Below are 25,348 nucleotides of genomic sequence, written 5' to 3' on the forward strand. Positions count from 1 at the left end.
ACTGCGCCGGCGCTTGCGCAATCTATAAAGGCTTCGGACAGAGTGACGCTCCCAGCTTTATATTATAGATGTAATTGAGATATAGACTCAGTGCTTTACATGTGCAGTTTTTTATTGACCAGCTGAGGGAAAGCAGACAGCTTAAAGCTGGTCTTAATAGCGTGGGAAAAGGGTAATAAACATGGAGCCTCCCAGGCTATTAATATCATCTCACAGCTGTCTGCATAGTGTTTACTGGTTATTAGAAAAAACTGGTTATTAAAAAAAAAAATACGTGGGATTCCCCTATTATTAATAACCAGCAAAGGCAGTCAGCTGCGAACTGATGTTAATAGCCTAGGAAGGGGCCATGGATATTGGCCTCCTGCCAGACTAAGAACATCAGCCCTCAGCTGCCCCAGAAATGTCGCATCCACTAGATGCACCAATTCTGGAGCTTAGCTTCTGCTCTTCCCACTTGCCATGGTGCAGTGGAAAGTGGGTAATACTTTTGGGGTTGGTGTCAGCTTTGTAATGTCAGCTGGCATCAAGTTCAGGCGTTAGTAACTGAGAGGCATCTATAGAAATAAGATAAAATTCTCACGATGCGAGTGGTGACGTCAGGCTATGACTAGTGATGAGCGAGTATACTAGTTGCTCGGGTTTTCCTTAGCACGCTCTGGTGGTCTCCAAGTATTTGTAACCACAGCTACATTATTTGCGGGTACTAGACAGCTTGATTAAATGTGGGGATTCCCTAGCAACCAGGCAACCCTCACGTGTACTCAGGCTGGCTAGCAGCTGTAAATTATGCAGCTGAGTCAACAAAAACTAAATCTCCGAGCAGTCACAAATACTCAAAGACCACCCGTGCATGCCAGAAAAAACCCGAGCAACGAGTACACTCGCTCATCACTAGCTATGACCAAGGCTATGAACTCCGGTGACCTTAAGTCAGCACTAGAGACTGCATGAGCATTCTCCTGCATCATGTCACTGCTCAGCAAACCATCCGGATATAGCAGAGCTGGAGTTCTTCATGGAACAGCATCATATAGGGATTATCTTCAGACAGGTGAGGATTACTTTGTGTTTTTATATTTCTCTGGATATTAATAAAGGGTAAAAGAGGGTCGGGGAGTTTTTATTTGAAATATAGGACTTTGTTTGTCTATATTACATTTGACTATGGGGTAAAGAATGAGAGTCGCCTCTCCATTACTAACCCCTGTGCTTGATGCCAGCTGACATTACAAAACTGACATCAGCCCCAATACTATTACCCCACTTGCCACCATACCAGGGAAATTGGTAAGATCGGAGGCTAAGTGCCAGAATTGGAGTATCTAATGGATGCGCCATATCTGGGGCGGCTGAGGTCTGATGTTCTCTTAGTCTGGGAGGGGGCCAATATCCATGGCCTCTTCCTAGGCTATTAATATCTGCCTGCAGCTCTCTGCCTAGCCTTTGCTGGTTATTAATAATAGGGGGACCTCACATTATTTTGGGGGGTCACCCCTTGTTAATAACCAGTAAAGGCTAAGTAGACAAAAATTCTGCGTTTCCGTGCGGGCGCCGCACGCCTCAAATTGCCGCATGCGGACACATCCGTATACAACACATGTCCCTGCGTACACAATGTTAAACATAGGTATGCAGGGAAACACAGGACTCAGCCGGCAGTAGGCGGAGCCTGGGCGGAGCTTCACGGAGGAAGCAAGGAGGAAGTACGCTGCCATCTGCAGCGCACAGGAACGCAAGCCTGAAACCAGCCTTAGGCAGCAAAGATCCGGCTGTCAATCAGAATGACATTGGGAGTGATGCCTTGTTAAAAGAGCAGAGAGAAAAAGAAGACACCAATCTGTCAATAGGACATTAAGAGAAGCAAGGGAATCGCTGGCAGGAGAGTCTGCGACTGATTTGAGTTGGCAAAAATTGTTGCTAGGCAGAAAATTTAGCAAGTACCTGCTTGTTAGTTCTTAACAAGAATAATAAAAGTTCCAGAACACATTTTTAATAGGAGTCACTGTAACTGTTAAGGGACTCTCCAGGAAATAAATAAATAAAATAAATAACTAAATTGAGAAAAACCTTAAACTATTACTCATACAGTGTGGAAAATAAAATGTAAATTTTGCAAGTTTTCCCACCTACAAAGAATAGAGAGGTTTATAATTTTTATCGTACATACACTTCAACTGTGAGAGACAAAATAAAAAAAAAAATTAAAAAAAAAATAACACTGTATAATTTTTACATAATTAATTTACGTGCTATTGCATGAAATAAGTATTTGATACAATAGAAAAACAGAAGTTACTATATGGTACAAAAACCTTTGTTTGCAATTACAGAGGTCAGATGTTTCCTGCAGTTCTTGACCCAGTTTGCACACACTGCAGCAGGGATTTTGACACACTCCGCCATACAGATCTTCTCCAGATTTTTTCAGGTTTCGGGGTCGTTGCCCTCCCATGTAGTTCTGGGCTGATTCCTAACTTTTTTCAGAATCATCCTTACCCCACAAGGCATGACCATGCATGGAGACCCAGAATGAGGAAGATTGACAGTCATCTTGTGTTTCTTCTATTTTTTAATAATTGTGCCAACAGTTGTGGCCTTCTCACCAAGCTGCTTGCCTATTGTTCTGTAGCCTATTCCAGCCTTATGCAGGTCTACAATTTGTCCCTGGTATCCGTAGACAGCTCTGTCATGCTGCTGCAGTGCAGTATAGCGCAACCTCCACCAGAGGGAGCTTGAGAGGGAAGTGAGACTGCGAACACAAAGAAGCACCACAGAGCAGCAGCACAGGCGCCACCGAGTGGCGAGAGAGTGGTCACACAAGCCAAGTCAGAAAACAGAGGCAGAAGTACCAAAGGGATCAGCAGTACATGTGGTCAGGAACAAGCCAGGAGGTTCAGCAACTGTCAGAAGCGGATAAGACAAAGTCAGAAGGCAGAAGCGAGTCCAAATACAAGCCAAGTCAGAAACCAGAGAATCAAACCGACAAACAGGGAAACGCTGGGAAAAGGACAGACAGACGGAGTCAACAGACACGGGGCAAGTCAGGGATCACAGCAGGACAAATCAAGGGCTACCAGCGTCAGGTTCACACGCCGAAGGCAGAACTATAGCTGACACTGCCAGCAGGATGCATAGCAGCTAAATAGCAAACATGAGGCAGAGCAAAGTTAACCCTTGACATGATCTGCCCGGAAAAAGGGCAGACAGGATTAAACCCTGGAACACATCATGACAAGCTCTTTGGTCTTGGCCATGGTGGAGAGTTTAGAGAGTAATTGATTGTGTGGACAGGACAGGTAACGAGTTTAAACAGGTGCAATTAATATAGGTAATGAATGCAGAGTAGAGGGGCTTCTTAAAGAAAAACTAACAGGTCTGTTAGTCAGAATTCTTGCTGGTTGGTAGGTGATCAAATACTTATTTCATGCAATAAAAAGCAAATTATTTAAAAATCCTACAATGTGTTTTTCTGTTTTGTATTACTAGCTTCTGCCTCTCACAGTTGAAGTGTACCTATAATGAAAATTACAATGCAAGGAGAAAAAGCAGAGCGTAGATGAACATATCATAAAACAAACTTTATTCAAAAAGTAGTACAAAGACATATACTTTAATATTTGAGCGTTATAAATTAGTAATGAGAGCACAACGATTAATGATTGAAATATGCTGTAAAAAAGGCCCCCCTGCCGCCTACCCCCCCACAGAGCTGTTCATTTTTATTACTTGGTTGAAAACCCTTTGTTGGCAATGACTGCCTGAAGTCTTGAACTCATGGACATCACCAGACGCTGTGTTTCCTCCTTTTTGATGCTCTGCCAGGCCTTCACTGCAGTGGTTTTCAGTTGCTGTTTGTTTGTGGGCCTTTCTGTCTGAAGTTTAGTCTTTAACAAGTGAAATGCTGCTCAATTGGGTGGAGATCAGGTGACTGACTTGGCCATTCAAGAATATTCCACTTCTTTGCTTTAACAAACTCCTGGGTTGCTTTGGCTTTATGTTTTGGGTCATTGTCCATCTGTAGTATGAAACGACGACCAATCAGTTTGACTGCACTTGGCTGGATCTGAGCACACAGAATGGCTCTGAATACCTCAGAATTCATTCATCTGCTTCTGTCCTGTATCACATCATCAATAAACACTAGTGACCCAGTGCCACTGGCAGCCATGCATGCCCAAGCCATCACACTGCCTCCGCTGTGTTTTACAGATGATGTGGTATGTTTTGGATCATGAGCTGTACCACGCCTTCGCCATACTTTACTCTTTCCATCATTCTGGTAGAGGTTGATCTTGGTTTCATCTGTCCAAAGAATGTTCTTCCAGAACTGTGCTGTCTTTTTTAGATGTTTTTTTAGCAAAGCCCAGTCTAGCCTTTTTATTCTTGATGCTTATGAGTGGCTTGCACCGTGCAGTGAACCCTCTGTATTTACTTTCATGCAGTCTTCTCTTTATGGTAGATTTGGATATTGATACGCCGACCTCCTGGAGAGTGTTGTTCACTTGGTTGGCTGTTGTGAAGGGGTTTCTCTTCACCATGGAGATTATTCTGCGATCATCCACCACTGTTGTCCTCCGTGGGCGCCCAGGTCTTTTTGCATTGATGAGTTCACCAGTGCTTTCTTTCTTTCTCAGGATGTACCAAACTGTAGATTTTGCCACTCCTAATATTGTAGCAATTTCTCGGATGTTTTTTTTTCTGTTTTTGCAGCTTAAGGATGGCTTGTTTCACCTGCATGGAGAACTCCTTTGGCCGCCTGTTTACTTCACAGCAAAACCTTCCAAATGCAAGCACCACACCTCAAATCAACTCCAGGCCTTTTATCTGCTTAATTGAGAATGACATAACGAAGGGATCGCCCTCACTTCTCCATGAAATAGCCTTGGAGTCAATTGTCCAATTACTTTTGGTCCCTTTAAAAACAGGGTGGCACATGTTAAGGAGCTGAAAATCCTAAACCCTTCATCCAATTTTAATGTGGATACCCTCAAATGAAAGCTGAAAGTCTGAACTTCAACTGCATCTGAATTGTTTTGTTTAAAATTCATTGTGGTAATGTCTGTAACCGAAATTAGAAAAATGTTGTCTTTGTCCAAATATATATGGACCTAACTGTATGTTTCAGCCTGTTCTGGCTGTTAGGCCTCATTCAGACCTTCGTGAGTCATGTACGTATGTCTGTGGATTCCAGAATTGAACCCATTATCATTAGTGATGAGTGAGTGTACTCGTTACTCGGGTTTTCCCAAGCATGCTCGGGTGATCTCCGAGTATTTCGGCGTGCTCGAAGATTTAGTTTTCATCGCCTCAGCTGCATGATTTGTGGCTGCCAGACAGGCTGAATACATGAGGGGATTCCCTAACAATCAGGCATTCCTCACATGTATTCAGCCTGTCTAGCAGCCGTAAATCATGCAGCTGAGGTGAGGAAAACTAAATCTCCGAGCACTAGAAAATACTCGGAGAGCACCCGAGCGTGCTCTGGGAAACCGGGCAACGAGTACACTCGCTCATCACTACAGTAGTTATCAACTATTAGGCTGTTCGTTTTTGATCCAAGTCACAGATCAAAATTACCCCTACAAGTCGCTCTCATTCTTTAAGTCCCCCTTGTTCACATCTGGCATCTGTCAATTTGCCTCCAACACTTTTCCTTTCACTTTTTCCCCATTATGTAGATAGGGGCAAAATTGGTTGGTGAATTGGAACTCACGGGGTTAAAATTTCGCCTCGCAACATAGCCTATGATGCTCTCGGGGTCCAGACGTGTGACTGTGCAAAATTTTTTGGCTGTAGGTGTGACGGTGCAGATGCCAATCCCTGACATACACACACACACACACACACACACACACACATACACACACACATACAGCTTTATATATTAGATAGTAGGAGTCGGTCCATTTAATACCGACTCCACCAAAAAGGACACCGACTCCGCAATCCTGCTGCATCGTGTCTCTCCTCCGTCAGATACGTCTGCCAGTGCTCAGTTTTGGAGAACAACTGACATGTTATCCGGTTTGGGTCAGGCTGGTTCTCTGGATTCACTGATAAAAAGTAACAAGAAAAGGAAAAATGGTTCACATAGGTCTGGAGTTCTCTGCAGTGACACCACTCGTCCTTCTCCAGGTCTAGGACAGGCGTTGTGCTTTCTAACAAGATGGTTGCCATTGTAACAAATCTAATGATTGCCCCGTAAACAAGATGAGCATATATACAGTTATTTGTGACAATTTATAGCAATGTAATTTTTTCAAAAAAATTCTCTTTTTTCCCCTTAAGGACCTGGGGATTTTTGGTTTTGCATTTTTGTTTTTTTCCCTTCCTTGTTCCTAGAGCCATCAGTGCAGTGTGATCGCAGTGAATGCCAACTTTCCTTTTCAGACTGGTCAACCCATTTTAGTGGCACCATGTTTGGGGTACACTAAATATATTGAGTGGAAATGGGTTAATATAAAAAAAGGAAAGTGAGGTCACGTGACCTATTTCCCCTAATCCCCACTTGTCTGGCCATGTCCTTAAATTATTACGGGGATAGTCTACCAGTAGACACTGATCTCCAGAGCAGAGGTCCTGAGCTGCACAGCCACGTCTATATACTGGATACAAGAGCATCCACCTCCCGTCACATGGGCGGGGAAACACGGGACCCTGTTCTGGAGAGGTGGGATTTGGGGATAAGCCAGAAAGGTCCACCCTATGACACCCCCTTATAGATAAGTGAAGTATTGCCCTTAAGCCCTCACCTCTCCGGTCAGCAGGTAGATGATCTCCAGGGTGAGGCTGAGAATGGCGTCGGTGACGTTGCCTTTGGCCATGGTTACTGTATGATGGGCATAATACTGCAGAATAGTAGAAGAGGTTAGGTTATAGAGGAAGGGGCAGTATTACAGTAGAAAAGGTTAGGTTATAGAGGAAGGGGCATTATCACAGTACAAGAGGTTAGGTTATAGAGGAAGGAGCATTATTACAGTACAAGAGGTTAGGTTATAGAGAAAGGGGCAGTATTACAGTAGATGAGGTTAGGTTATAGAGGAAGGAGCATTATCACAGTACAAGAGGTTAGGTTATAGAGGAAGGAGCATTATTACAGTAGAAGAGGTTAGGTTATAGAGGAAGGGGCAGTATTACAGTAGATGAGGTTAGGTTATAGAGGAAGGAGCATTATCACAGTACAAGAGGTTAGGTTATAGAGGAAGGGGCATTATCACAGTACAAGAGGTTAGGTTATAGAGGAAGGAGCATTATTACAGTACAAGAGGTTAGGTTATAGAGGAAGGAGCATTATTACAGTAGAAGAGGTTAGGTTATAGAGGAAGGAGCATTATCACAGTACAAGAGGTTAGGTTATAGAGGAAGGAGCATTATTACAGTAGAAGAGGTTAGGTTATAGAGGAAGGGGCAGTATTACAGTAGATGAGGTTAGGTTATAGAGGAAGGAGCATTATCACAGTACAAGAGGTTAGGTTATAGAGGAAGGGGCATTATCACAGTACAAGAGGTTAGGTTATAGAGGAAGGAGCATTATTACAGTAGAAGAGGTTAGGTTATAGAGGAAGGGGCAGTATTACAGTAGATGAGGTTAGGTTATAGAGGAAGGAGCATTATCACAGTACAAGAGGTTAGGTTATAGAGGAAGGGGCAGTATTACAGTAGAAGAGGTTAGGTTATAAAGGAAGGAGAATTATTACAGTAGAAGAGGTTAGGTTATAGAGGAAGGAGCATTATCACAGTACAAGAGGTTAGGTTATAGAGGAAGAAACATTATTACAGTACAAGAGGTTAGGTTATAGAGGAAGGAGCATTATTACAGTAGAAGAGGTTAGGTTATAGAGGAAGGGGCAGTATTACAGTAGAAGAGGTTAGGTTATAGAGGAAGGGGTAGTATTACAGTAGAAGAGGTTAGGTTATAGAGGAAGTAGCATTATTACAGTAGAAGAGGTTAGGTTATAGAGGAAGGGGCAGTATTACAGTAGATGAGGTTAGGTTATAGAGGAAGGAGCATTATCACAGTACAAGAGGTTAGGTTATAGAGGAAGGAGCATTATCACAGTACAAGAGGTTAGGTTATAGAGGAAGGAGCATTATTACAGAAGAGGTTAGGTTATAGAGGAAGGAGCATTAATACAGTAGAAGAGGTTAGGTTATAGAGGAAGGGGCATTATCACAGTACAAGAGGTTAGGTTATAGAGGAAGGAGCATTATTACAGTAGAAGAGGTTAGGTGTTGTGAATTCTGTTGTCGGGCTCCCTCCTGTGGTCATGAATGGTACTTCGGCTGGTTCTATCCATGGAATTCCTCTAGTGGCTGTGGGTGTTTCTGAGTTTCCTTCCACAGGTGACGAGGTTAATTCGTTAGCTGGCTGCTCTATTTAACTCCACTTAGATCTTTGCTCCATGCCACCTGTCAATGTTCCAGTATTGGTCTTGTTCTCTCCTGGATCGTTCTTGTGACCTGTCTTGCCAGCAGAAGCTAAGTGCCTGCTTGTTTTTCTCTGGTTTGCTATTTTTCTGTCCAGCTTGCTATTTTGTTTGTTGTCTTGCTTGCTGGAAGCTCTGGGACGCAGAGGGAGCGCCTCCGCACCGTGAGTCGGTGCAGAGGGTCTTTTTGCGCCCTCTGCGTGGTCATTTTGTAGGTTTTTGTGCTGACCGCAAAGCTACCTTTCCTATCCTCGGTCTGTTCAGTAAGTCGGGCCTCACTTTGCTAAATCTATTTCATCTCTGTGTTTGTATTTTCATCTTTACTCACAGTCATTATATGTGGGGGGCTGCCTTTTCCTTTGGGGAATTTCTCTGAGGCAAGGTAGGCTTTATTTTTCTATCTTCAGGGCTAGCTAGTTCCTTAGGCTGTGCCGAGTTGCATAGGGAGCGTTAGGAGCAATCCACGGCTATTTCTAGTGTGTGTGATAGGATTAGGGATTGCGGTCAGCAGAGTTCCCACGTCCCAGAGCTCGTCCTATATTATCAGTAACTATCAGGTCATTCCGTGTGCTCTTAACCACCAGGTCCATTGTTGTCCTGACCACCAGGTCATAACAGTACAGGTGGCCCAAAGTACTAATGCATCTCAATAAAGGGATAAGAGAAGTTCTGAGACCATTTTTTTTTCTTTGCAGTGTGTTTTGTCTCTCTTTTCCCCTTTACATCTGGGTGGTTCAGAACACAGGTGTAGACATGGACATTCAAGGTCTGTCCTCTTTGATAGATAATCTCACTATAAGTGTACAAAATATTCAAGATTTTGTGGTTCAGAATCCGATGTCAAAGCCTAGGATTCCAATTCCTGATTTGTTTTTTTGTGATAGATCTAAGTTCTTGAATTTCAAAAATAATTGTAAATTGTTTCTTGCCTTGAAACCTCGCTCCTCAGGTGACCCTGTTCAACAAGTAAAGATCATTATTTCTTTGTTACGTGGTGACCCTCAAGACTGGGCATTTTCCCTTGCGCCAGGGGATCCGGCATTGCGTGATGTTGATGCGTTTTTCCTGGCGCTTGGATTGCTTTATGACGAACCTAATTCAGTGGATCAGGCAGAGAAAATCTTGCTGGCTCTGTGTCAGGGTCAGGATGAAGCGGAGATATATTGTCAGAAGTTTAGAAAGTGGTCTGTGCTCACTCAGTGGAATGAATGTGCCCTGGCAGCAATCTTCAGAAAGGGTCTCTCTGAAGCCCTTAAGGATGTCATGGTGGGATTTCCCATGCCTGCTGGTCTGAATGAGTCTATGTCTTTGGCCATTCAGATCGATCGACGCTTGCGTGAGCGTAAAGCTGTGCACCATTTGGCGGTACTATCTGAGCATGGGCCTGAGCCTATGCAATGTGATAGGACTTTGACCAGAGCTGAACGGCAAGAACACAGACGTCGGAATGGGCTATGTTTTTACTGTGGTGATTCCACTCATGCTATCTCCGATTGTCCTAAGCGAACTAAGCGATTCGCTAGGTCTGCCACCATTGGTACGGTACAGTCGAAATTTCTATTGTCCGTTACTCTGATTTGCTCTTTGTCATCCTATTCTGTTATGGCATTTGTGGATTCAGGCGCTGCCCTGAATTTGATGGACTTGAAGTATGCTAGGCGCTGTGGTTTTTTCTTGGAGCCCTTGCAGTATCCTATTCCATTGAGAGGAATTGATGCTACGCCTTTGGCCAAGAATAAGCCTCAGTACTGGACCCAACTGACCATGTGCATGGCTCCTGCACATCAGGAGGATATCCGCTTTCTGGTGTTGCATAATCTGCATGATGTGGTCGTTTTGGGGTTGCCATGGCTACAGGTCCATAATCCAGTATTGGACTGGAAATCTATGTCTGTGTCCAGCTGGGGTTGCCAGGGGGTACATGGTGATGTTCCATTTTTGTCTATTTCGTCTTCCACTCCTTCTGAAGTTCCAGAGTTTTTGTCGGATTATCGGGATGTATTTGATGAGCCCAAAGCCAGTGCCCTACCTCCTCATAGGGATTGCGATTGTGCAATTAATTTGATTCCTGGTAGTAAGTTTCCTAAGGGCCGATTGTTCAATTTATCTGTGCCAGAACACGCCGCTATGCGGAGTTATATAAAGGAATCCTTGGAGAAAGGCCATATTCGCCCGTCGTCATCACCGTTAGGAGCAGGGTTCTTTTTTGTGGCCAAGAAGGATGGTTCTTTGAGACCTTGTGTTGATTACCGCCTTCTCAATAAAATTACAGTCAAATTTCAGTATCCTTTGCCGTTGCTGTCTGATTTGTTTGCTCGTATTAAAGGGGCTAGTTGGTTCACCAAGATAGATCTTCGAGGGGCGTATAATCTTGTGCGTATTAAACAAGGCGATGAATGGAAAACAGCATTTAATACGCCCGAGGGCCATTTTGAGTACCTGGTTATGCCATTCGGGCTTTCCAATGCTCCATCAGTATTTCAGTCCTTTATGCATGACATCTTCCGAGAGTACCTGGATAAATTCCTGATTGTGTATTTGGATGATATTTTGGTCTTTTCGGATGATTGGGAGTCTCATGTGAAGCAGGTCAGAATGGTGTTCCAGGTCCTTCGTGCAAATTCCTTGTTTGTGAAGGGGTCAAAGTGTCTCTTTGGAGTTCAGAAGGTTTCATTTTTGGGGTTCATTTTTTCCCCTTCTACTATCGAGATGGACCCTGTTAAATTTCAGGCCATTTACGATTGGACTCAGCCGACATCTGTGAAGAGCCTGCAAAAGTTCCTGGGCTTTGCTAATTTTTATCGGCGCTTCATCGCTAATTTTTCTAGTGTTGCTAAACCGTTGACTGATTTGACCAAGAAGGGTGCTGATGTGGTCAATTGGTCTTCTGCAGCTGTAGAGGCTTTTCAGGAGTTGAAGCATCGTTTTTCTTCTGCCCCTGTGTTGTGCCAGCCAGATGTTTCGCTCCCGTTTCAGGTTGAGGTTGATGCTTCTGAGATTGGAGCAGGGGCTGTTTTGTCGCAAAGAAGTTCTGATGGCTCGGTGATGAAGCCATGTGCTTTCTTTTCTAGAAAGTTTTCGCCTGCTGAGCGCAATTATGATGTTGGTAATCGAGAGTTGTTGGCCATGAAGTGGGCATTCGAGGAGTGGCGTCATTGGCTTGAAGGAGCCAAGCATCGCGTGGTGGTCTTGACAGATCACAAGAATTTGACTTATCTTGAGTCTGCCAAACGGTTGAATCCGAGACAGGCTCGATGGTCGTTATTTTTCTCCCGTTTTGATTTTGTGGTTTCGTACCTTCCGGGCTCTAAAGGTACCGTCACACTTTAGCGACGCTGCAGCGATACCGACAACGATCCGGATCGCTGCAGCGTCGCTGTTTGGTCGCTGGAGAGCTGTCACACAGACAGCTCTCCAGCGACCAACGATCCCGAGGTCCCCGGTAACCAGGGTAAACATCGGGTTACTAAGCGCAGGGCCGCGCTTAGTAACCCGATGTTTACCCTGGTTACCATCGTTAAAGTAAAAAAAAAAAACGCTACATACTTACCTACCGCTGTCTGTCCCTGGCGCTCTGCTTCTCTGCTCTGGCTGTGAGCGGCAGGCAGCCGGAAAGCAAAACGGTGACGTCACCGCTCTGCTTTCCGCCCGCTGTGCTCACAGCCAGACCAGAGAAGCAGAGCGCCGAGGACAGACAGTGGTAGGTAAGTATGTAGCGTTTGTTTTTTTTACTTTAACGATGGTAACCAGGGTAAACATCGGGTTACTAAGCGCTGCCCTGCGCTTAGTAACCCGATGTTTACCCTGGTTACCAGCGAAGACATCGCTGAATCGGCGTCACACACGCCGATTCAGCGATGTCAGTGGGACCTCAACGATCAAAAAATGGCCCAGGCCATTCCGACACGACCAGCGATCTCACAGCAGGGGCCTGATCGCTGGTACGTGTCACACATAGCGAGATCGCTACTGAGATCGCTGTTGCGTCACAAAACTTGTGACTCAGCAGCGAACTCGCTAGCGATCTCGCTATGTGTGACGGGGCCTTAAGAATGTGAAGGCTGATGCCCTGTCAAGGAGTTTTGTGCCTGACTCTCCGGGTGTTCCTGAGCCGGCGGGTATTCTCAAAGAGGAGGTAATTTTGTCTGCCATCTCCCCTGATTTGCGGCGGGTGCTGCAAAAATTTCAGGCTGATAGACCTGACCGTTGCCCAGCGGAGAAACTGTTTGTCCCTGATAGATGGACTAGTAGAGTTATCTCTGAGATTCATTGTTCAGTGTTGGCTGGGCATCCTGGAATCTTTGGTACCAGAGAGTTAGTGGCTAGATCCTTTTGGTGGCCGTCTTTGTCACGGGATGTGCGTTCTTTTGTGCAGTCCTGTGGGACTTGTGCTCGGGCTAAGCCCTGCTGTTCTCGTGCCAGTGGGTTGCTTTTGCCCTCGCCGGTCCCGAAGAGGCCCTGGACGCATATTTCTATGGATTTTATTTCGGATCTCCCCGTCTCTCAAAAGATGTCGGTCATTTGGGTGGTTTGTGATCGCTTTTCTAAGATGGTCCATTTGGTACCTTTGTCTAAATTGCCTTCCTCCTCTGATTTGGTGCCATTATTTTTCCAGCATGTGGTTCGTTTACATGGTATCCCAGAGAACATCGTTTCTGACAGAGGTTCCCAGTTTGTTTCGAGGTTTTGGCGATCTTTTTGTGCTAGGATGGGCATTGATTTGTCTTTTTCCTCGGCTTTCCATCCTCAGACAAATGGCCAAACCGAACGAACCAATCAGACTTTGGAAACATATCTGAGATGCTTTGTTTCTGCTGATCAGGATGATTGGGTGTCCTTTTTGCCGTTGGCTGAGTTCGCCCTTAATAATCGGGCCAGCTCGGCTACTTTGGTTTCGCCGTTTTTCTGCAATTCTGGTTTCCATCCGCGTTTCTCTTCAGGGCAGGTTGAGTCTTCGGACTGTCCTGGTGTAGATACTGTGGTGGATAGGTTGCAGCAGATTTGGACTCATGTGGTGGACAATTTGACATTGTCCCAGGAGAAGGCTCAACGTTTTGCTAACCGCCGGCGCTGTGTGGGTCCCCGACTTCGTGTTGGGGATTTGGTTTGGTTGTCGTCTCGTTATGTTCCTATGAAGGTTTCCTCTCCTAAGTTTAAGCCTCGTTTCATTGGTCCGTATAAGATTTCTGAGGTTATCAATCCTGTGTCATTTCGTTTGGCCCTTCCTGCTTCTTTTGCCATCCATAATGTGTTCCATAGGTCGTTATTGCGGAGATACGTGGCGCCTGTGGTTCCATCCGTTGATCCTCCTGCCTCGGTGTTGGTTAAGGGGGAGTTGGAGTATGTGGTGGAGAAGATTTTGGATTCTCGTATTTCGAGACGGAAACTCCAGTACCTGGTCAAGTGGAAGGGTTATGATCAGGAAGATAATTCCTGGGTTTTTGCCTCTGATGTTCATACTGCCGATCTGGTTCGTGCCTTTCATTTGGCTCATCCTGGTCGGCCTGGGGGCTCTGGTGAGGGTTCGGTGACCCCTCCTCAAGGGGGGGGGTACTGTTGTGAATTCTGTTGTCGGGCTCCCTCCTGTGGTCATGAATGGTACTTCGGCTGGTTCTATCCATGGAATTCCTCTGGTGGCTGTGGGTGTTTCTGAGTTTCCTTCCACAGGTGACGAGGTTAATTCGTTAGCTGGCTGCTCTATTTAACTCCACTTAGATCTTTCCTCCATGCCACCTGTCAATGTTCCAGTATTGGTCTTGTTCTCTCCTGGATCGTTCTTGTGACCTGTCTTCCCAGCAGAAGCTAAGTGCCTGCTTGTTTTTCTCTGGTTTGCTATTTTTCTGTCCAGCTTGCTATTTTGTTTGTTGTCTTGCTTGCTGGAAGCTCTGGGACGCAGAGGGAGCGCCTCCGCACCGTGAGTCGGTGTGGAGGGTCTTTTTGCGCCCTCTGCGTGGTCTTTTTGTAGGTTTTTGTGCTGACCGCAAAGCTACCTTTCCTATCCTCGGTCTGTTCAGTAAGTCGGGCCTCACTTTGCTAAATCAATTTCATCTCTGTGTTTGTATTTTCATCTTTAGTCACAGTCATTATATGTGGGGGGCTGCCTTTTCCTTTGGGGAATTTCTCTGAGGCAAGGTAGGCTTTATTTTTCTATCTTCAGGGCTAGCTAGTTCCTTAGGCTGTGCCGAGTTGCATAGGGAGCGTTAGGAGCAATCCACGGCTATTTCTAGTGTGTGTGATAGGATTAGGGATTGCGGTCAGCAGAGTTCCCACGTCCCAGAGCTCGTCCTATATTATCAGTAACTATCAGGTCATTCCGTGTGCTCTTAACCACCAGGTCCATTGTTGTCCTGACCACCAGGTCATAACAGTTAGGTTATAGAGGAAGGAGCATTATTACAGTAGAAGAGGTTAGGTTATAGAGGAAGGGGCAGTATTACAGTAGATGAGGTTAGGTTATAGAGGAAGGAGCATTATCACAGTACAAGAGGTTAGGTTATAGAGGAAGGGGCAGTATTACAGTAGAAGAGGTTAGGTTATAGAGGAAGGAGAATTATTACAGTAGAAGAGGTTAGGTTATAGAGGAAGGAGCATTATCACAGTACAAGAGGTTAGGTTATAGAGGAAGGAGCATTATTAAAGTAGAAGAGGTTAGGTTATAGAGGAAGGAGCATTATTACAGTAGAAGAGGTTAGGTTATAGAGGAAGGGGCAGTATTACAGTAGAAGAGGTTAGGTTACAGAGGAAGGAGAATTATTACAGTAGAAGAGGTTAGGTTATAGAGGAAGGAGAATTTTTACAGTAGAAGAGGTTAGGTTATAGAGGAAGGAGAATTATTACAGTAGAAGAGGTTAGGTTATAGAGGAAGGAGCATTATCACAGTACAAGAGGTTAGGTTATAGAGGAAGGAGAATTATTACAGTAGAAGAGGTTAGGTTATAGAGGAAGGAGCATTATCACAGTACAAGAGGTTAGGTTATAGAGGAAGGAGCATTATTACAGTAGAAGAGGTTAGGTTATAGAGGAAGGAGCATTATTACAGTAGAAGTGGTTAGGTTATAGAGGAAGGATCATTATTACAGTAGAAGAGGTTAGGTTATAGAGGAAAGAGAATTATTACAGTAGAAGAGGCTAGGTTATAGAGGAAGGGGCATTATTACAGTAGAAGAGGTTAGGTTATAGAGGAAGGAGAATTATTACAGTAGAAGAGGTTAGGTTATAGAGGAAGGGGCATTATTACAGTAGAAGAGGTTAGGTTATAGAGGAAGGAGCATTATTACAGTAGATGAGGTTAGGTTATAGAGGAAGGGGTATTACTACAGTAGAAGAGGTTAAGTTATAGAGGAAGGAGCATTATTACAGTAGAAGAGGTTAGGTTATAGAGGAAAGAGCATTATTACAGTAGATGAGGTTAGGTTATAGAGGAAGGGGCATTACTACAGTAGAAGAGGTTAAGTTGTTAGGTTATAGAGGAAGGAGCATTATCACAGTACAAGAGGTTAGGTTATAGAGGAAGGGGCAGTATTACAGTAGAAGAGGTTAGGTTATAGAGGAAGGAGAATTATTACAGTAGAAGAGGTTAGGTTATAGAGGAAGGAGCATTATCACAGTACAAGAGGTTAGGTTATAGAGGAAGGAGCATTATTACAGTAGCAGAGGTTAGGTTATAGAGGAAGGAGCATTATTACAGTAGAAGAGGTTAGGTTATAGAGGAAGGGGCAGTACTACAGTAGAAGAGGTTAGGTTATAGAGGAAGGGGCAGTATTACAGTAGAAGAGGTTAGGTTATAGAGGAAGGAGCATTATTACAGTAGAAGAGGTTAGGTTATAGAGGAAGGGGCAGTATTACAGTAGATGAGGTTAGGTTATAGAGGAAGGAGCATTATCACAGTACAAGAGGTTAGGTTACAGAGTAAGGGGCAGTATTACAGTAGAAGAGGTTAGGTTATAGAGGAAGAATTATTACAGTAGAAGAGGTTAGGTTATAGAGGAAGGAGCATTATCACAGTACAAGAGGTTAGGTTATAGAGGAAGGATCATTATTACAGTAGAAGAGGTTAGGTTATAGAGGAAGGAGCATTATTACAGTAGAAGAGGTTAGGTTATAGAGGAAGGGGCATTATCACAGTACAAGAGGTTAGGTTATAGAGTAAGGAGCATTATTACAGTAGAAGAGGTTAGGTTACAGAGGAAGGAGTATTATTACAGTAGAAGAGGTTAGGTTATAGAGGAAGGGGCAGTATTACAGTAGATGAGGTTAGGTTATAGAGGAAGGAGCATTATCACAGTACAAGAGGTTAGGTTATAGAGGAAGGGGCAGTATTACAGTAGAAGAGGTTAGGTTATAGAGGAAGGGGCATTATTACAGTAGAAGAGGTTAGGTTATAGAGGAAGGAGAATTATTACAGTAGAAGAGGTTAGGTTATAGAGGAAGGAGCATTATCACAGTACAAGAGGTTAGGTTATAGAGGAAGGAGCATTATTACAGTAGAAGAGGTTAGGTTATAGAGGAAGGAGCATTATTGCAGCAGAAGAGGTTAGGTTATAGAGGAAGGGGCAGTATTACAGTAGAAGAGGTTAGGTTACAGAGGAAGGAGAATTATTACAGTAGAAGAGGTTAGGTTATAGAGGAAGGAGAATTATTACAGTAGAAGAGGTTAGGTTATAGAGGAAGGAGTATTATTACAGTAGAAGAGGTTAGGTTATAGAGGAAGGAGCATTATTACAGTAGAAGTGGTTAGGTTATAGAGGAAGGATCATTATTACAGTAGAAGAGGTTAGGTTATAGAGGAAAGAGAATTATTACAGTAGAAGAGGTTAGGTTATAGAGGAAGGGGCATTATTACAGTAGAAGAGGTTAGGTTATAGAGGAAGGAGAATTATTACAGTAGAAGAGGTTAGGTTATAGAGGAAGGGGCATTATTACAGTAGAAGAGGTTAGGTTATAGAGGAAGGAGCATTATTACAGTAGATGAGGTTAGGTTATAGAGGAAGGGGCATTATTACAGTAGAAGAGGTTAGGTTGTTAGGTTATAAAGGAAGGGGCATTATTACAGTAGAAGAGGTTAGGTTGTTAGGTTATAGAGGAATGGGCATTATTATAGTAGAAGAGGTTAGGTTATAGAGGAAGGGGCATTATTACAGTAGAAGAGGTTAGGTTGTTAGGTTATAAAGGAAGGGGCATTATTACAGTAGAAGAGGTTAGGTTGTTAGGTTATAGAGGAATGGGCATTATTATAGTAGAAGAGGTTAGGTTATAGAGGAAGCGGCATTATTACAGTAGAATAGGTTAGGTTATAGAGGAAGGGGTATTATTACAGTAGATGAGGTTAGATTATAGAAGGAGCATTATTACAGTAGAAGAGGTTAGGTTACAGAGGAAAGGGCATTATTACAATAAAAGAGGTTAGGTTATAGAGGAAGGGGCATTATTACAGTACGTTAGGTTATAAAGGAAGGGGCATTATTACAGTAGATGAGGTTAGTTTATAGAGGAAGGGACATTATTACAGTAGAAGAGGTTATGGTACAGAGCAGGGGTGGGGAATCTTTTTTCTGCCAAGGGCCATTTTTATACCATCCTTCGGGGGCCGTACAAACTTCACCAGCAAAGTACATCCTGACTCTGGCACTAGTGTCAGGACGTAATCTTTCATTGCATGCCCTTCAGTGTTCAGTGGTGAACACTGCGTGTGTGCTAACAGAGCAAGAAGAAATAAATGAGCTGGTTGTAATCAAAATACAGCTCCCTGCCAAAGAATGCAGTCCCTGAGAATCTGCTCGGGGGCCTGATAAAAGGTCATCAAGGGCCTGAAGTTCCCCACCCCTGGTATACAGGAAGGGGCATTATTACAGTAGAAGAGGTTAGGTTATAGAGGAAGGGACATTATTACAGTAGAAGAGGTTAGGTTATAGAGGAAGGGACATTATTACAGTAGAAGAGGTTAGGTTATAGAGGAAGGGGCATTATTACAGTAGAAGAGGTTAGGTTATAGAGGAAGGGGCATTATTACAGTAGAAGAGGTTAAGTTATAGAGGAAGGGGCATTATTACAGTAGAAGAGGTTAGGTTATAGAGGAAGGGACATTATTACAGTAGAAGAGGTTCGGTTATAGAGGAAGGGACATTATTACAGTAGAAGAGGTTAGGTTATAGAGGAAGGGGCATTCTTACAGTAGAAGAGGTTAGGTTATAGAGGAAGGGACATTATTACAGTAGAAGAGGTTCGGTTATAGAGGAAGGGGCATTATTACAGTAAATGAGGTTCGGTTATAGAGGAAGGAGCATTATTACAGTAGAAGAGGTTAGGTTATAGAGGAAGTGGCATTATTACAGTAGAAGAGGTTAGGTTATAGAGGAAGGGACATTATTACAGTAGAAGAGGTTAGGTTATAGAGGAAGGGACATTATTACAGTAGAAGAGGTTAGGTTATAGAGGAAGGGGCATTCTTACAGTAGAAGAGGTTAGGTTATAGAGGAAGGGGCATTATTACAGTAGAAGAGGCTATGCTATGGGGAAGGGGTATTATTACAGTAGTACAGTTTAGGTTATAGAAGAAAGGGCATTGTTACAGTAGACGAGGTTAGGTTATAGAAGAAGGAGCATTATTACAGTAGTATAGGCTATGCTATAGGAGAAGGGGCTTTATTACTCTTCATCCCTCACCTTTACCCTATGACAGCCGTTACTTCTAGATCACATGACAAACCTGATCACGTGAGTCACCTCAGTGCCGGTCACGTCAGGGGGATCCGCGCACGCCGCATTGGTCAGTCATAACGTACACGTGACCACAGGGCTGAGAGGTAACCAGCAGTAATTAATTGCTCCCTTAGCAACACACCGCATTCATGGTTGTGGGATAGGCGGAAGTCATGGTCAATCATCCCGCCCACATTGCCACTAAGGTCTTCCTGATCATGTGACCATGACGTGCCAATCGTAAAGCAGCAGTCACAGTCACAAGAGGATGCACAGTCAAACAGAAGTGTCACCAGAGCAGGTGCTGTCAGTCTCCGGAGCCGCCATATTCTGGGGGACTAGATATGCCCGGAGATATCGGAGTGGCCGGACTGTCACTGGCGACCTCTGCTTCTCATTATGTAAAAGGCAGAATGTGTGTTTGAATGTTCCTACGTACATAATACATCATGTTCATATAGTTCATGGAGAGGGATGGTGTCCAGGCGCCTTTATATTTTGCTAGGCAACGAAATGACGTGAGGTGGGATGGGGGATGATGTGAGATTTCTGGTGGTAGCCAGGGAAGGGGTTAATAGCAGTGTCCCTGTGGCGTGTGGATGGGTGGTCAGTCCTGCACACTGCTGATCCATTTACACTCCATGGGACCCCTGGTGCTGACCCAATGCAGAGCTCAGCCATCGCTGGGGGTCCCATAGAGAATCAATGGAGCCGCACTATTCACGCCCAGTTTTCGGTATTATTAGGCTACTTTCACACATCATTTTGCGAAAAAATCCAGTCAATACACCACACGTTTCATCCGTTTATCGCTGGAACCGTCGCTGGGCGTTTTTTCACCGCACAGAAAACGTTCATATGGACGGAAAACAAATTTTGCACGGATCCGGCAAAAAAAACGGATGAAACGTAACGTGAGGCCATCAGGCACAATCCGGCGCTGATACAACTCTATGTGAAAAAAATGGATCCTGCGGGAAAAAAAACGGATACGATTTTTCAAAACTCGCCGGATTGTGCCTGACGGCAAAAACCTGATGTGTGAAAGTAGCCTTGGGGTCTCGGTGATCGGGCAGTTACCCCCTATCTTATGCATAAGGGATCATTTCCATACTGGAGAATGCCCCTGTAATTCTGCACGCCTGGTATGTGCTTATATAATAAAGGTTTGTCGTTCAGCTTTTGATCAGACTGTGGAAGCCCACTGCCACGTCACGGTGACCCCTTTGTGTAAATATACACTGTAGTCATGGCGCTGATACTATGACCAGTGGGTGTTAGCTGTAACGTGGAGCTGTTAACCAGAAATCTAATATTGATGATATGTAACACGTATTGATAACTTATTGTAAAGATCATTTGCTCTAACAGCATTTTGGAAATTATACCCCTCTTGAGTATACCCCTCATGCGGGTGCTGTTCAATTTTTACACACCAATCTCCTTTGAAAATCCGGCAATTCATCTGCTGTGTAACGGGGTCTACCAAGCTGGGGTACCTCTTTAAGTACCACCCCGTGTTTCAGGAGGTCCACTCTGCTTTGGCTTCTCCAGGTATTTCCAGTCTGACAACACTTTACTCACAGGACACAGAATATATCACACAGATACAGAGGGCAGGCCAATAGAAAAGCGGCAGGCCAGACATACATTACCATAGCCGCAGGTGGCCGGAGCCTGCCGATATTTACTGTGGGAATTACAAAGGTGGGGGGCGGACAAAAGGGGAATATCGTGTCCCCTCTGCCCAGGGGCGCAGCCTGTGGGCTGATGCATTAGGGACATGCATCTCACATGGAACCTATTATACATACATATAACTGCACAACATATTCTGGGTGCTGAGTGGTTCCGTAACACGTAACACGCTGCATACAGTAAAATCACAGGAAGACAAGTTACAATAGAGTAGATAGATATCTGTAGATGTCAGTGACACACACACACACAAATAATATATATATTATTATATATATTATAGTATATATATATATACTGTATATATACTGTATATACAGTACAGACCAAAAGTTTGGACACCTTCTCATTTAAAGATTTTCCTGTATTTTCATGACTATGAAAATTTTATATTCACACTGAAGGCATCAAAACTATGAATTAACACATGTGGAATTATATATTTATATACTTAACAAAAAAGTGTGAAACAACTGAAATTATGTCTTATATTCTAGGTTCTTCAAAGTAGCCACCTTTTGCTTTGATGACTGCTTTGCACACTCTTGGCATTCTCTTGATGAGCATCAGCGGGAATGGTCTTCCAACAATCTTGAAGGAGTTCCCAGAGATGCTTAGCACTTGTTGTCCCTTTTGCCTTCACTCTGCGGTCCAGCTCACCCCAAACCATCTCGATTGGGTTCAGGTCTGGTGACTGTGGAGGCCAGGTCATCTGGCGTAGCACCCCATCACTCTCCTTCTTGGTCAAATAGCCCTTACACAGCCTGGAGGTGTGTTTTGGGTCATTGTCCTGTCTAAAAATTAATGATGGTCCAATTAAACGCAAACCGGATGGAATAGCATGCCGCTGCAAGATGCTGTGGTAGCCATGCTGGTTCAGTATGCCTTCAATTTTGAATAAATCCCCAACAGTGTCACCAGCAAAGCACCCCCACACCATCACACCTCCTCCTCCATGCTTCACGGTGGGAACCAGCCATGTAGAGTCCATCCGTTCACCTTTCCTGCGTCGCACAAAGACACGGTTGTTGGAACCAAAGATCTCAAATTTGGATTCATCAGACCAAAGCACAGATTTCCACTGGTCTAATGTCCATTCCTTGTGTTCTTTAGGCCAAACAAGTCTCTTCTGCTTGTTGCCGGTTCTTAGCAGTGGTTTCCTAGCAGCTATTTTACCATGAAGGCCTGCTGCACAAAGTCTCCTCTTAACAGTTGTTGTAGAGATGTGTCTTCTGCTAGAACTCTGTGTGGCATTGACCTGGTCTCTAATCTGAGCTGCTATTAACCTGCGATTTCTGAGGCTGGTGACTCGGATAAACTTATCCTCAGAAGCAGAGGTGACTCTTGGTCTTCCTTTCCTGGGGCGGTCCTCATGTGAGCAAGTTTCTTTGTAGCACTTGATGGCTTTTGCCACTGCACTTGGGGACACTTTCAAAGTTTTCCCAATTTTTCTTACTGACTGACCTTCATTTCTTAAAGTAATGATGGCCACTCGTTTTTCTTTACTTAGCTGCTTTTTTCTTGCCATAATACAAATTCTAACAGTCTATTCAGTAGGACTATCAGCTGTGTATCCACCAGACTTCTGCACAACACAACTGATGGTCCTAACCCCATTTATAAGGCAATAAATCCCACTTATTAAACCTGACAGGGCACACCTGTGAAGTGAAAACCATTCCTGGTGACTACCTCTTGAAGCTCATCAAGAGAATGCCAAGAGTGTGCAAAGCAGTCATCAATGCAAAAGGTGGCTACTTTGAAGAACCTAAAATATAAGACACTAGATGGTTGCCCGATTCTAACGCATCGGGTATTCTAGAATATGCATGTCCACGCAGCCACGTAGTATATTGCCCAGTTACGTAGTATATTGCCCAGCGACGTAGTATATTGCCCAGCGACGTAGTATATTGCCCAGTCACGTAGTATATTGCCCAGTCACGTAGTATATTGCCCAGCGACGTAGTATATTGCCCAGCCACGTAGTATATTGCGCAGCCACGTAGTATATTGCCCAGCCACGTAGTATATTGCTCAGCCACATAGTATATTCCCCAGCCCCGTAGTATACAGCACAGAGCCACGTAGGATATTGCCCAGCCACATGGTATATTGCCTAGCCAGGTATGTCACCAGTTAAAAAAAAATAAAATAAATATACTCACCTTCCGATCCGAGGGCCCCTTGTATAGTTCTGCGAGGTACAGGCGGCAGCTTCCGGTCCCAGCCTGCTCACGCAGGCACGCAGGGCCTATGATGATGTCGCGGTCACATGACCGTGACATCACGGCAGGTCCTTCTGCCAGACGATCTGTGGCAACGGAACGTGGCGGTTGTATCGCGTGGAGCGGGAAAGGCGGCGTAGATGAGTATGTAATCGTTTTTTGTTTTTTTAATTATTTTTAGCATTAGATGTTTTTACTATTGTTGCTGCATAGGCCGCGTCAATAGTAAAAAGCTTGGTCACACAGGGTTAATAGCAGCGGTAACGGAATGCGTTACCCGCGGCATAACGCGGTCCGTTACCGCGGGCATTAACCCTGTGTGAGCGGTGAGTGGAGGGGTGTATGCGGGCGCCGGGCAGTCAGTGCGGGGAGGAAGGAGCGGCCATTGTCTTCCGGACTCTGCGCGTCGCTGATTGGTCGCGGCAGCCATGACAGGCAGCTGCCGAGACCAATCAACGAACGAATAACCGTGACAGAAGGACAGACTGACAGACGGAAGTACCCCTTAGACAATTATGTATATAGATATTTTCAGTGTCAGTTGTTTTAGACTTTTTTGTTAAGTATATAATTCCACATGTGTTAGTTCATAGTTTTGATGCCTTCAGTGTGAATGTACAATTTTCATAGTCATGATAATACAGAAAAATCTTTAAATGAGAAGTTGTGTCCAAACTTTTTGTCTGTACTGTATATGCATTTTTTTTTGCAGAGGGGCTTTGTGTATATTTTGCAGAGGGGTAGTGTGTGTGTGTGTGTGTGTGTGTGTAAAGGTACCGTCACAGTCAGCAACTTTGCAAAGAGAACGACAACAATCCGTGACGTTGCAGCGTCCTGGATATCGATCTCGTTGTGTTTGACACGCAGCAGCGATCTGGATCCCGCTGTGACATCGCTGGTCGGAGCAGAAAGTCCAGAACTTTATTTCGTCGCCAGGTCGGCGTGTATCGTCATGTTTGACATCAAAAGCAACAACTCCAGCAACGAGCATAGGGCCCCTAGACGTGTGTCAGATCGGTACACTCCAGCTGTTTGACATGGAGCTAACAACCAGCGAGAACGATAAGTGAGTCGCCGTTACGTCACTGGATCGCTCCTGCATCGTTCTGGAGTTGCTGTGTTTGACGTCTCTACAGCGACCTAAACAGCGACGCTCCAGCGATCTACTTTAGGTTGGCTCGTTGTCTATATCGCTGCAGCGTCGCTGAGTGTGACGGTACCTTTAGGCTTCTTTCACACTTCAGTTGTTTGGCGTCAGTCTGCTCCGACATTGTGACGGATCGACGGATCCATCAAAATTGTTGAGCAAATCGTTCTAACGGATACATTTTTTTGACGCATCCGTGTATCTGGGAAAAGTATGTACTTTTTGGAGCATGCTCAATTGAAAAAGCGGATTGGGGCGATGGATCCGCCAAATGACGGTCGCAATGGATCTGTCGCCCATAGGCAGCCATTCTATGAAATGGCGGATGCGATGGATCCGTCGCGAACCGCAATTTCGGTGCAGACAAAAAAACGTTGCAATGTCCATCAATGTCTTGACGACGTTCGCCAAATTTCAACGGATCCGTCACATGGCGGATGGAACGGACAACCATCTGCCACAATCCGTCGCTAATGCAAGTCTATGGGAAAATAGTGGATCCACCAAAAAAAATGGCGGATCCGCTATTTGATTAAAACAGCGGATTCAAACTGACGCCAGTGTGAAGTGTGAAAGAGGCCTGAGAAGGAGTATTTTGCAGGCTGTCTATGATGTGATGTTAAATTGCCGTATTGGCACTTTCTGATAAATAAGTGGGTTTTGGGTTGCCGTTTTGGCACTTAGTCTCTTAAAGGTTCGCTATCACTGCTATAGATTATATAACATCACCCAGAAACAATAGCCTGGTATAAGCATATAAATACCGTAATCTGTTTGAGGAATCACTTTTAAAGGGGTTTTCCATACTTTAAAAATTATTGTGTATGTGTCTCAAGAGAGGAATTGCAAACAAAAAAAAACCTGCACTAAGAACTGTGCTCTTAGTTTGGCCCAATGCTGGTCCTCCACACTGGTTCGTCACCAGTCTCCTGGCATAAAGAATTTCACATGATGGCTGCTGCTGATCGGATTAAGTTGTCACCTGACATTGTTTGTACCTGGAGACTGCTGGGTGTCTGAGTGGCTAGGGTGGTGTACCGGTACTGATCCAGGAGATGGGTTCAATTCACGAATCATCAAGCATCCATCTAAGCCTTCAATAAGTAAATGGATTGGTGTATCATCACACAAAAACTCTGAGACTGGAG

At 44.4% G+C, this 25,348-nt stretch overlaps 1 protein-coding gene across 4 annotated transcripts in view; it reads right to left on the reverse strand.

The window, feature by feature from the left end:
* LOC138665366 (gastrula zinc finger protein XlCGF53.1-like) overlaps positions 1–19,345 on the reverse strand; it is a 35,957-nt gene extending 16,612 nt beyond the window's left edge. For 2 of the 4 annotated variants that reach the window (XM_069752787.1, XM_069752785.1), the window contains exons 1-2: positions 19,135–19,345; positions 6,756–6,851 (exon numbers count right to left, since the gene is read on the reverse strand). In XM_069752787.1, coding sequence (XP_069608888.1) covers positions 6,756–6,827 — 72 coding nt within the window. In that variant the 5' untranslated portion in view covers positions 6,828–6,851; positions 19,135–19,345. Of the gene's footprint in view, positions 1–6,755; positions 6,852–19,091 lie in introns of all 4 variants that reach the window. The other 2 variants (XM_069752788.1, XM_069752786.1) reach the window with 1 other exon arrangement.
* Positions 19,346–25,348: the final 6,003 nt, after the last annotated feature.

This window comes from Ranitomeya imitator, chromosome 2, assembly GCF_032444005.1.
Source record: "Ranitomeya imitator isolate aRanImi1 chromosome 2, aRanImi1.pri, whole genome shotgun sequence".
NCBI classification, from domain to species: domain Eukaryota; kingdom Metazoa; phylum Chordata; class Amphibia; order Anura; family Dendrobatidae; genus Ranitomeya; species Ranitomeya imitator.